We start from the raw sequence: 12,571 nt of genomic DNA, 5'->3' as shown, positions 1-12,571 counted from the left end.
CGCCACCCTCCTCAGCCCCTGCACCTCGCCCCTAACCCCCTCCTGCGCATCCCTCCTCTGCAACACCACGCCATCAATCTCCGTCTTCACGTCCTCGACCTCCCTCTCCAGTCCCCTTAGTATATCTTCCAGCTGCGCGTTTCCTACTAACCAGCTGTTCTTCCCGAACTCGGAGAGCAGGGCTAGGTTTGTGGACCGCGCGGTGAGGTAGGTGGAGGATGTGTAGGCGGCGCTCAGGGTGTGCTGCCATGCTGTGGTTGTGAAGGGGGGGGAGGGGGCAGAGAGCGATTCGTAGCGTGTGCGGTCGATGGCGTCTAGTGGGGTTTGCGCGGCTATGCGTAGCATTTCTGCTTCGAAAACCGGAGAGAAGGATTGAGGTGCGAGGGGGGCGAGGGATGGGTGGTGTGGTGTTTCTGTGCTGGGGAGCTCGGTCTCGGCGTCGATTAGGGATTGGGCGGCGGTGCGTTGGGAGGGCGTTGGTGCGGTGTCGATGTAGGGGAGGGAATCGTGGATTGGGGTTTCGGAAGACATGATTGTATCGTATTTTTGTGTTTGTGTTTCTTGTCTGTTGTTGTAGTTGTGGATATGGTTGGTTAGGTGTGGAGTTTTCGATTTGATGGAGGGTCTGAGGGAGACGCGATTTTTCTAAGGCTGCATGTGTTGTGGACTTGCGCTTCAGGCATGCTTTTTGTAGCGTGGATGCATCATCGAGAGTTTGAGCTTGAGCTTGATATATATGGTTCCTCTGATAACTTCGTAAAAGAATGAACTGAATTTCACAACCGCCCCTCGCAAGGGGAAAGAAATTACAGATACATACATACATCTTTACTATTAACAGTAGCTAGCTGCTATGGATCCAGTGAATGTTGCAAAGGCCGGTCCTTCCGAGTTCACTACTCCAGAGAGATCAGCTCGACAACGACGATCTAGAGTAATACAGCTGATTGGAAAACTGGTCTTGGGCCTTTTCTTTTTGGCTTTGATATATAAGGGTTTGGTTCATGTTTTTGATGATCAAAATGGTCGGTTTTGGAGCTGGGATGCAAAACAGAATAGTGGTGTTGGGCAAGATGAGCAGTCTGGAGGAAGCCAATATTTACTCGGAGTTGGAAAGGCGGATATCACTGGGTAATTGTTATTTTATTTTATTTCTATTTGGAGAGTAGATTGCTAATTCTACTTCAGTCCAGTGGTTGAGATAAACATGATGGGATATGCAGACACTAAGCAAGTTGGCTCAGGTCTTCGTCAGCGTCTCTACTCCCGAGCCTTCATCGTAGGAGATATCAAGCACCCAGATGACCGCTTCATCTATCTAGTCCTAGACACCCAGTCTGGAGATACCGCCGTTCGGTATGGGATCCTAGAAGATCTAGCCAAGCTTGGCGGGGATTATGCTGTTTATGGACAGCATAACGTTGCTGTAACAGGCACGCATTCTCACTCTGGACCTGGAGCATGGTTGAATTATCTCCTGCCTCAGATCACGAGCAAAGGCTTTGATAAGCAGAGTTACCGGGCTATTGTTGATGGTGCTGTTTTGTCTATCCAGAGAGCACATAGTAGCCTTCAACCTGGTACTTTGATTGTTGGGTCGACCAAGGTTTTTGGTGCGAATATTAACCGCAGTCTCTATGCGTATCTTTCCAATCCGGAGTCTGAAAGGATAAATTACAATGCTAGTGCTGAGGATGATGGAAGCGTGGAGAAGACTCTGACCCTACTGAAATTCCAGCGCGCTTCAGATGGAAAGAGTACTGGTGTTCTCACCTGGTTCCCGACTCACGGAACATCCATGCTAGGCAACAACACGCTGATATCAGGGGACAACAAAGGAGTAGCTGCAGATCTATTCGAAAAGAGCTTCTCCCCAGACGACAATGTTGCCGAAGGGTTCGTGGCAGGTTTCTCCCAAGCAAATGTTGGTGATACAAGTCCAAACGTCCTAGGCGCCTGGTGCGAAGACGAGACCGGAGGAGAATGCAGCTTCAAGAATAGCACCTGCAGTAATGGTAAATCTCAATACTGCCATGCGCGCGGCCCCTTCTTCCAAACCAAAGACAACGGTGCTTCATCTTGTTTCGAGGTTGGGAAAAGACAGTTCGAACCTGCGAGGGCGTTATACGATGTCCTAGATGAAAAGGGCACTCCCGTCACAGGATCCTCAGTCAAATCTTTCCACACCTTCCAGGATATGTCGAATTTTAGCTTCCCGCTGGCGAATGGGAGCTATGTCAATACCTGCCCGGCAGCGCTGGGCTATTCATTTGCTGCTGGTACAACAGATGGGCCAGGGGCGTTTGATTTCACGCAAAACGACCCCAACGACCCCAATGCCTCGCCTGTATGGCGGGTAGTCTCAGGCCTCATCAAAGAGCCGAGTGAGCACCAGAAACGGTGCCATTTCCCGAAGCCAATCTTACTCGATGTAGGAGAAATAACTACGCCTTACCTGTGGACACCAAACGTCGTAGACGTTCAAGTCCTGCGTGTTGGGCAGCTGGTTATAATAGTCAGTCCAGGTGAGGCAACGACGATGTCCGGGCGACGGTGGAAGGAAGCAGTACATGATTCTGCTGCTTCCCTTGCACTGTCCGGCTCGGATGTTGATCCAGTAGTCGTTATCGGCGGGCCAGCGAATTCTTACGCACACTACATTGCTACACCAGAGGAATACGGCATCCAGCGCTACGAAGGTGCATCTACACTGTACGGCCCCTATACACTAAACGCCTACATCAACCTCACGCTCAAATACCTCCCCTATCTAAGCTCTTCCGCACGCACGAAGCCAGCTCCAGGGCCTCCGCCGCCAAACAACGTTAATAAATCACTCTCGTTCATCACAGGCGTCATCTACGACGGCAAGCCGGTATTTAAATCCTACGGCGATGTTAAAGAGGATGTCAAAGCCTCATATCCAGCAGGCTCAACAGTCGAAGTGACGTTTATAGGCGCCAACCCTCGCAACAATCTTCGGCTTGAGCAAACGTTTGCCGCTGTGGAGAAACTGGACACTGAGGATGGAAAGTGGAAGAGAGTGCGCGATGACAGTGATTGGAGCTTGGTCTTCAACTGGAAGAAGATCAGCGAGGTTTTGGGCACGAGCGAAGTGGAGATTGTGTGGGATACTGAGGAGTGGGTTGAGAAGGGGGGTATAGGATTAAGTATTATGGGGATTCGAAGAGTGTTGGTGGGGCTGTCACGGCGTTCGAGGGGACGAGTGGGACGTTTACGCTTATATGATTATTTATGGATAGGAAGCGATGTTTTACAGCTTATATTTTTTCTACATAATTCGTTGCTTCCTGTGAAATCAAAGGGATATAGACGCCCTAATTGCTAGACCAGAATTCCTTCTCTCCTTCAACGCCATACCATGCACGCTTAAATCACACACCTTAAAATTACCATCCCTTGGAAAACATTATCGTAGCTTCTTCCTCTCCGTCTGCTCCCATCTCCAAGCATCCTCGAACTGCGTCGTCTTCATCCCAACAAGGAGCGGTTGGTTTGGCTTCTCAAGGCTCTGAACGACCTTAAACCCACCAGTCCCCACACCCATCGTCTGCCCCATGATAATACACTCACTCACGCCCTCAATCTGATCCGTCTTCATGCCCGCCGCAGCGTCAAAAAGATGATCAGGAGTTTTCTCAAAAGATGCCAGCTGCAGAACACTGTCTCGCATCTTAGACAGTCCAAATCGAGTAATACCAAGCACTTCACCCTTATATGTCATGACGTCGGCAAGAAGTTGCATGTGTCGAGGATCGATACCCATATCTCCCATGACGCCGGCAATTTCTTTAGCGATTGTCGTACGTGCTGCTTCGATGCCGAGGACTTGGAAGCATTCCATGACACTGTTGGTCGTGCATTTCGTGCCGATGACTCCTTCGGTCGTCATGCATGCTTTGATGCCATAACCTTCAACGAGTACGGTATGCTCGTCATTCTTGTCTTTCTGGATAATGGCCCGAGTAGCGTCTGGATAGCCTGAGATGGCAAGAGTAGGCAGTACACGTCTGAGAAAGTTGACGCGGAGTAGGAGATCTGAGCCTGGCTCGTCGAGCTTTTTGCTTGAAGGACCGCGAGCGCCCATGTTCCCACCGCTCTCGTGCGTGATGCGGACGAAGATGCAGTCATTGACAAGTGAGATGTCGTTGCTTTTGATCTTGAGCTTCTTGTTTGCGACTATGGCATTGGCCATGTGCCCGACGGTAATACCGAGATGCATGCTGTTGAGGAGGTCCATGTCGACAGAGAGGCACATCGTTGCGGCTTTAGCAGACCACATATCTTCGATGAAGCGGAGGACGTCTCCGATGTAAGTCTTTTCGATACGTCCTTTGACTACCTTTGCTGCTGTTTCTTCCACCCGGTTGAGTAAGGGGCAAGTGATGACTGGCGTGCTGATAACCTTGGAGGCATTGATGATTTCCTTGATACGCGGTACACCCTGGGTAATACTCATACCAGCGACACCAGCAAAATGGAAAGTCTTCAAAGTCATCTGTGTACCAGGCTCTCCGATAGATTGGGCTCCAACAGCACCCACTGCGTGACCTGGCTCAACATGCGCCTTTGCATACTTGTCGAGGCAGAGCGACACGAACATTTTCAAAGTTGCTTGAGAGACCTTGGCGACTCGCTCCACCTGATCTCTCCTAGCCGTTTCCTCCTTGGATTTGTCGTGACGCTCGTTTGACTTCTTTGGCGCATCAACAAAGTCTTTCAGCCCTGCTCGCATCCGTGCCTTAGCCATCTTCTCAGCCAGCCCACCAACGTATTTAGTGATCGTCGCTACGAAATCCCGAGCACTTTCGAGTTCATCGATAGCGTAGTCACTTTGGTCCAAGTATTCCAATGGCTCCTGTCTGAGTAGGCCTTTCCTAGCGTATTTCGACTTTTGATTAGCCAAGAGCTTCTCGCATTCTATCTTAATCTCGTAGGGCAGCAGGCATCGATCATCGTTATTCCAAGTCAAATTCTCCGCGTGTGTCCAAGTGCGGTCGAAATGGACAGGTACGGCAGAACCCTCCATATCGACAGGATCAAGTTTATCGGCACCAAATTGGAATTGAACAATACCGCCCGAAGAATTGCGTACAGTATCGTCGTATTGTGTAGAAAGATCTTCGAGAGACTTCATGAGACGTCTAGACATGTATCCGGTTTCAGCAGTCTTGACAGCGGTATCAACCAAACCTTCACGTCCAGATATAGCGTGGAACAAGAATTCCGTAGGGGTTAGTCCCGTAAAGAAGCTGTTTCGTACGAAACCTTTTGAAAGAGGCTGCCGAGCGTTCTTTGGGAAATGAGGCAAACTTCGATCCTGGAAACCATCCGGGACACGCTGGCCGCCAATAATCTGCTGTCCTACAACAGCTACCATCTGGGCGACGTTGATGGAAGAACCTTTGGAACCAGACTTTGCCATAATGAGCGGCGAATTATGCTTGCTCAGCGTGTCAATACAGTAGTCTCCAGCCAGCTGTCTGACTATGCTTAGTTTACCAGAGATCTCGTTCTCCAGGGTTTCTTCCATATTACAACCAGTGGCTTTCTCCAATTTTCCGTCCTTGAACTTCCGAATTAGGTCATCGCATTCCTCGTAAGCTTTTGTTACAAGTTCGTTCTTCCTGTCCGTGAGCTTTGCCGAAGGGTACACGTCGCTGATACCAATAGAAAAACCTTCATTCGTTAGATATCTGGCTGAAATCTTGGAGAGTCGGTTCATGGCAATGACGGCTGCATCAGGGCCGAAATCTCGGAGGATGATGTAGAATATAGAGTCTTTCTTTCCAGATCCAACTGTTGTCTTGTCCATTCTACCGCACATAACCTCCGAATTGCGAACCACAAGCCAGCCGTCATTGGGATCCATGTCTGGGCACATCCCGGCTTTAGCCTTGTAGTCTCGACATTTCGCATCAAGATTGACTTTGACCGGAGACTGCTTATTTGGTCGCATGAGAATACTGAACACTTGCTTTCCAGTCCACAGAGCCTGTGGCTTCAATATTGCCGGAGGTGGTACATCAAGGTGTTCGTTGCCGTCTACCATATACATGCAATAATTGGTAAAGGTCTTTCGGTCGAAAAAGTTATCTTTGCTGCTTAGAAGATACGCAGCGGTGATGAAATCTTGGGTTGCAGAAATGATCGGTTCTCCGTTCTTTGGAGTTGACAAATTGTTCTTCACGCCCATGAGGTTGATAGCTTCCGTTCTGGCTTCTTCCGTCTGAGGAACGTGTAAGTTCATCTCGTCTCCATCAAAATCGGCGTTGTATGGTGTGCATACACACTCGTTCAGGCGAAAGGTCCTCCATGGTCGAACTTTGACGTAATGGCTCATAATACTGAGTTTATGTAGCGAAGGTTGCCGGTTGAACAACACAATATCGCCATCTTCGAGATGTCTCTCAACAACATCGCCCACGGTTAGTTGTTGTGACTGCCTCTTCCGGACCTGGGGAAACTTCAGACTAATCGTATCACCAGGTTCGCCATTGTCTTTGTCCTTCTTTATGACATGCTGGGCACCGGGATGGACATCGGAACCGTTGAGTACGCACTTGCGTAACTTTTTGATATTATGGTCCTGAACCCGCTCGGGATAGGTGAGATTTTTGGCGACCAGGATTGGAATAGCAACTTGGTCAATTCCGAGATTAGGATCTGGCGATATGACTGTTCGTCCGGAGAAGTCCACACGCTTTCCTGACAAGTTCCCTCGGAATCGACCTTGTTTGCCCTTAAGACGTTGACAGAATCCTCGAATAGGTTTTCCATTGCCGACTTGCTGGAGGTTGGGAACATCGCTGTTGATATACAGAGCAATCTGCAATTGAAGATAGTCCCATTGCTCAACAATAGTCTGCAATGGTTGGCCCTTTTGCAACGCGGCTCGGATGAGGGAACTGATGTGGACAATTTCAGCCAATTTCGTGGTAAGGTCATCTTCTGTGCTTGCGCTCTCCTGTGCAACAGACGGGCGTATGCATACTGGAGGAGCTGGCACATATTGCCATAAGAACATTTCGGGTCGTCCCTCCGCGGGGTTGATCCCAAGCAGCTCACAATCGCTGGGACTAATCATTTTGAATAGATTTAAGACTCTGAGGGGATTGAGATCATCCATCGCTTTTTTCAGATGTTTGTCTACCTCAGTATTGGTCTTCTTGATCTCGTCGAAAGTACTTCTGAAAGCAGTCAAGGCCGCAGGCTCTACTTTACTCTTGGCATTAGATTTGGTGTATGCCTGGTATTTGTCATGTACAAGCTTGAGCGCAGCGGGTTTTCGGATTTGGCCATTGTGTGCGTTGCAGTAGGGGCATATCTTTGCCTTGCGACATTGTTCGTTGATTTTCTTGCAGATCTGTGTACGCTTTAGGTTATCGATACCTGGTCGTCTCAACTCTTTGAGAAATGCTCGTCGTTCCGTACTGGTGAGCAGAACTTTGGCACAATCCTGTTTACAGTGTCAAACCTGCCACCCCTCCAAAATATCAAGAGCCATACTTTACAAATGTTTTGCAAGATGTTTATAATCAACTTCATATATCCAATATGAAATGCCGGAAGTGCCAACTTCACATGGCCAAAATGTCCATTGCAATTCTTCAGTCCTTCCCCACACGTCTCACATTTTCCGGATTTACTAGAGGTCCCCTGGTCCAACCATCAGCCGAAGAACTATTTGAGACGATAACCATGAGCCAAGCCTACCAAGTGCGGGTCCAATGCTCCATTTGCCACAGGTATGCGCGCTTTCTCAACATCGTAGAGTATGCGATCGGTTATTTCGAGGACTCCTTGGTTGACGATATCTTGATTCGATCTGTAGGAAGGTGAATGAGTAAAGACCCCCAGATGGCAACCGGCATACGCACTGAATACCAAATTTCAATTCCTTGAAGCGTTTTGGAATCCTATCCACGACTTGATCCTTCCCCTCGTACCCGGTTGTTAGAAGAGCTGGCATGTTGATGTGCTATCGCGGGCGGATCATGAGGAAACTTCGTAAATGTCCAGTTACCTGGTAGTATTCCTTTCTTGCTATCGCATGCTCTTGATGATCTGGGTCTAGGGTCGTGTGGGGGAGCAAATTGGGAAAGAATATAAGATGTTTTGACTCAGAAGCTTGAAAAGCTCTAGACCCGAAAATAAAAAAAGGAGGGGTACGATGTTCCAAAAAAAGAGATCTTAGGCAGTGAGGCTGACTGAGATGGGATGGCTAGCGGCCGCTTTCCCCGGATAGGATTAGTACAGTATGCCCCCCTTTCACTTCACAAACAATACCAAGACCACTCCCAGTAGTCTCTTCATTATTATGGATGTCTAGTCCCCGTATTCTTAACCATTTACAATCTTTGGACTACAACAGTAACAAATCACTTTTCTTCAAGACGGTTGCACTCAAATATGCATCCATTACTAAATTTTGTCATACTGCATGCTTTCCATCCTCCCCTCCACGTAGTGCAAGAAAAGACCGCACATCAGTAACATACTGAAGTCCTTCCAATAGAGGCACCAGGTGAAGAAGGTCATTATCTGTCGGGTCATTTATCCACCCTTCTATGGGTATCGCGTTATCTACACAAAATCAGGGCCTGGTTCTGCGGCATGGGGAATGGCAACTGACCTTGGTGGAACATGTAGCTCAAAGGGCTATTGTCCAAAATCATAACCTTGCTCAAGTCAGGCTCTACAGAGCTCAGATCCTTGATGTAGGCGCCGTGCCGGTATGTACAGTGCTGACGGTAGTATCGACCAGAGAAGAATTTACGTTCCTGTTCTAATAGATCTATCACCGGATCTGCATACTCTTGAACCGAAGCTGTAAAAATGACTAGGTTGTACCATTTGCAAATCTAGCAAAGGTCAGTATAGCTCCCCTACGGCATGAATACTACTCACCCGCCGTAAAAAGTCATCGCAATGAGGTCGCTTGTGCACATAATACAAAATGGGATGCTGAGGCCCGAGCGTCGAACTTCCATCGGCTGCAACGAGAGTATTAAGCTTTACCTCAACCATATGACCAGTGCTCATGCGGCCCCCTTTAGCCATACTGTGAATGAGAGTTTCATCCAAGTCAAGAACAAGAGTCTTTTGTGTCAATCGTCCACTAGGAGTTTCAGGAATGGTGTAAGAAGGCTGTCGGCGGGGTATCAAAGGCCTTGGTGGTACTGGCGCACGGGGATATTTCGTCATGGAGAGTGAAGAAGCCGGAGAAGTTGGAGATTTGAGAGTAGCCGGTGTTATCTCCCCGGCCCTCACAGCACCGGAACTGTTTTGGGTATTTGTGGACTGCGCCCGACGATGCTTCCTTTGCCTCAGGGTATCCTCATTGTGGAGCTTAATCCGAATGGACCGTCTCGCTGGTGCTATTTCATCAGAAGTTTGTAGAGACTTCGATCTAGTATGTCGGCTTGAGCTTCCAGGCGCTTCTTCATCTGCAGCTGCTCGGTCTCTGTCTGATTCAGATTCAGACGACATCCCAGATGAAGAATAACTCGACGGCACTGCTCTAGAGGCCCTCACAGACCCTCGACGTGTACTTCTCCTGCTGTTTTGATCCCCTACAATCCTTTCCCTGTCGATTGCTGAGATGCCAACTGCTTGGCTAGTTGAACCCCGCCGTGCGCTCCCTGAAAACCCAGATCCAAGTTTCCTCAACTGCGTGAACGGCGCAAAATTCCCTCGCTCGTCGTAGAGATATGCTATGAGGTATACGCCTGGGGCAGCTAGAGTAGACAACACCCAGCGTATCGACTCGATTACAGCATGAGATATCCTCTTGGGGATCATATGCCAGCGCGAAGGTTCAGGGAGCGAAATCTGGCTCGACTCTTTGTATAACAAAGGGGTTTCCTCGTAGACTGCCCTATCATCATCGATATCTCCAACGGTTTCCGAACTTTCGACCTTCTCGCTCAGTATGTCCCCTCTAGAGTTCCTTCTAGACCCGGACCCTTCCCCAGATGATAGCAGGTTGCCATAAGAATTACTCCGAGAAGGCGCGGGAGTCTGCGGCGGCGACACTCGTGCCGAGAGAATATTCAGTGAGTTCATCGTATTATCGAGCCATGAAGGAGGTGTCGCGGGGGATTTTCGGTGGTTTTCGAGATAGAGTAAGTCTGGGAACACCAGCCTTTGCACAAAGAGGGCCAGTACTATTGTGACCAGAAATCTTCAAGTAAAAGTATCACTAACTGGCATGACTAGCAATGCTCAGGTCCGTCCAATCCCTTGTCGCGGACTGTTGTCCTTTGTCTATAGGTTAGCTGATGTCGGGCCACCAGGTCATCGCCTCTGAAATGAATATATGCACAATAAAGTCGAGGAAAACGCATGCGGCAGAAGGGGACAAAAGGCGAAAGGGACCTCGGGGTAGACAATAGACGTTGCCTTCGGACTGGTGATCGACGATTTATGTATGGGATGTCGATGTAGTCGTTGAGACCAGGTTGTTGCGACGGCGCTCAACTTCGCCGAGGCCGACCTAAAAGAGAGCTTCAAAAAAGATGCGAGGAGTCACAATTCTGTACTTGTACTTCTGCAACTGCAACTCCAATACAAGACACAAACCCGCGCGAAAATATTTCACCAAGCTCCAATTAATGCCTCACACCGGAGGAATATATATTCGGAATTCAAGCTGTGTTTAGATCCTCCACAGAGCGCCATTGCACCTCGTTAAAAAAAAAAAACCCAATACCCCTCCACGAAACATCACAGCTGCGCCAGACTGCAGCACAACAGGAATCTTTGACAAAGTGCTAGATTTCATCGTCATGCCTTCTCTACAGGCTGGCTATGCGCCGAATCTGGGCTTCTATTTGAAGTCTTTGAAGGCACAGCCAGTAGAGTCGTCCATTGAGAACTTGATTTCGTAGGTTCAACGCGACTATCATATTCCCCGCGCTGACTGACACCTACCAGACTTCTCAAACGCAGACAGATCACAAATTCGAGACCTTGTGCGGTGGCTACAGCGCATCTACTTCTCCAAGTAGTCGCTAAATTCAGGTGGACCAACATCGACAAGCTCATTGAGCGGATACAGGATGTTGGCCGACGACTCATCGAGGCTCAGCCAAGGGAGATGGTGGTGGGGAACATAGTTCGTCGAGTTTTGGGCATGGTTAGAGATGAAGCCAAGGAGGAACGAAACGATGATGCCAGCGATTCCGCATCAAATAGTCAGATGGGCTCCCCCCGCCAAGAACATATCGACCAAGGAGCCTCACATTTGGGAGGACCACCTCCAAATTTCAGTCCCCTTAGATACAGTACTACCGATGACTCGGATTCTACAGAGGCAAATGGTGACGACGTGTTCGGAGGAAAGACTCAAGCGGCTTCTCGCCCTCCCTTAATCACATCTCATACTTCATATGCTCCAGCAGGTGGACTTCCACCACAGAAGTCGATGTTCCAACTACTATCTGCCAATCCGTCGCCGGCGTCATCTCCTTCAGGCGCGCAGTCTCCTCATAACACATCAAACCTCAATGCTACCTCCCTGTCTCACAGGTTAACAACATCGACGAAAGATTTGAAGGCAGAGGTTATTGAAGGCATCGAAGAGATCGTCGATGAACTTGACCAAGCGGACGATAGAATCGCTGCGCAGTCTCTAGAGTACATCCACTCCAACGAGGTCATACTGACGCATTCGTCATCAAGGAGTGTTCAGAAGTTCTTGTTGGAGGCTGCCAAGAAGAGGAAGTTTACTGTCATCATTGCAGAGTCGTACCCAAATGATCACGAGGCAACCCACAAATCAGTCACTAGGTCTATCAAAACAGACGCCGAGGGTACGGATGAGCTGACTACGCCGAAGTTTTCAAAGTCTCTTTCTGACGCTGGGATTACCGTCATCCTTATGACCGATGCTACCATTTTTGCGATCATGTCGAGAGTAAACAAGGTCATCTTGGCAACTCATGCAGTCATTGCAAATGGTGGCCTAATTGCGGCTGCCGGCGCGCGTATTATTGCAAAAGCTGCCAGAGTGCACAGAACTCCTGTGATTGTGGTTAGTGGGGTCTATAAGCTCAGTCCGCAGTACCCTTTCGAATTCGAATCTTTGATCGAGTATGGCGATCCTGGAAACATTGTAAGATATCAGGATGGTGCTTTGGTAGAAAACCTTGAGGTCGATAATCCTGTCTATGACTACGTACCTCCTGACTTGGTGGATCTCTATATCACCAATATGTAAGTGTCCTGAGGCAATCTTCCTATGAATTTTACTAACTTTCATTGCAGAGGAGCACATGCGCCGTCATACCTTTACAGAATCGTCGCCGACCATTACAAGACCGAAGACATCAATTTCGATAAGCCAGAACTCCAATGAAAACATCATGTATGTGAGGTAGAAGATTACAGAACCTTGGCGGCTAGCTTTTGGGTACTGCCGAGTCAGAAAGTCATGTTTCATCGTTACGGAGTCGAGTAACGACCGATCCAAAGGCACAGAGCTGCTAGTCAACTAAACCTGCATATCAGTATGAAAGGGGGTAAGTAGCTGCGTGCAGGCCCTGTC

The 12,571-nt window shown here is 48.8% G+C and overlaps 5 protein-coding genes across 5 annotated transcripts; 2 read left to right on the top strand and 3 right to left on the bottom strand.

Annotated features, from left to right (window-relative positions):
* Nucleotides 1-24: 24 nt before the first annotated feature.
* On the bottom strand, nt 25-531 carry bcas2 (Pre-mRNA-splicing factor; the record flags this gene model as incomplete). Its single annotated transcript, XM_031151313.1, has 1 exon — nt 25-531. A coding segment is annotated over one exon (507 nt), but the record flags the coding sequence as incomplete, so codon positions are not given.
* A 322-nt stretch (nt 532-853) lies between these two features.
* Nucleotides 854-3,333, top strand: NCER2 (Neutral ceramidase; the record flags this gene model as incomplete). Its single annotated transcript, XM_031151312.1, has 3 exons — nt 854-1,131; nt 1,189-3,158; nt 3,326-3,333. The coding sequence occupies 3 exons, from the start codon at nt 854-856 to the stop codon at nt 3,331-3,333; spliced, it is 2,256 nt and encodes a 751-aa protein (XP_031003154.1).
* Nucleotides 3,334-3,430: 97 nt separating this feature from the next.
* On the bottom strand, nt 3,431-7,528 carry RPC1 (DNA-directed RNA polymerase III subunit; the record flags this gene model as incomplete). Its single annotated transcript, XM_031151311.1, is given in 2 exon segments — nt 3,431-7,480; nt 7,499-7,528. 2 exon segments carry the CDS (start codon nt 7,526-7,528, stop codon nt 3,431-3,433), a joined length of 4,080 nt encoding a protein of 1,359 aa, XP_031003153.1.
* Nucleotides 7,529-8,603: 1,075 nt separating this feature from the next.
* Nucleotides 8,604-10,089, bottom strand: nem1 (Nuclear envelope morphology protein; the record flags this gene model as incomplete). Its single annotated transcript, XM_031151310.1, has 2 exons — nt 8,604-8,885; nt 8,932-10,089. The coding sequence occupies 2 exons, from the start codon at nt 10,087-10,089 to the stop codon at nt 8,604-8,606; spliced, it is 1,440 nt and encodes a 479-aa protein (XP_031003152.1).
* Nucleotides 10,090-10,811: 722 nt separating this feature from the next.
* On the top strand, nt 10,812-12,382 carry tif222 (putative translation initiation factor eIF-2B subunit beta; the record flags this gene model as incomplete). Its single annotated transcript, XM_031151309.1, has 3 exons — nt 10,812-10,909; nt 10,960-12,240; nt 12,292-12,382. 3 exons carry the CDS (start codon nt 10,812-10,814, stop codon nt 12,380-12,382), a joined length of 1,470 nt encoding a protein of 489 aa, XP_031003151.1.
* Nucleotides 12,383-12,571: the final 189 nt, after the last annotated feature.

The sequence above is a fragment of the Lachnellula hyalina genome (genome assembly GCF_007821495.1).
Source record: "Lachnellula hyalina strain CBS 185.66 chromosome Unknown contig00134, whole genome shotgun sequence".
Lineage (NCBI taxonomy): Eukaryota > Fungi > Ascomycota > Leotiomycetes > Helotiales > Lachnaceae > Lachnellula > Lachnellula hyalina.
Note: the sequence above shows the minus strand (reverse complement) of the source record. Positions and strands in the feature narration are given on the sequence as shown.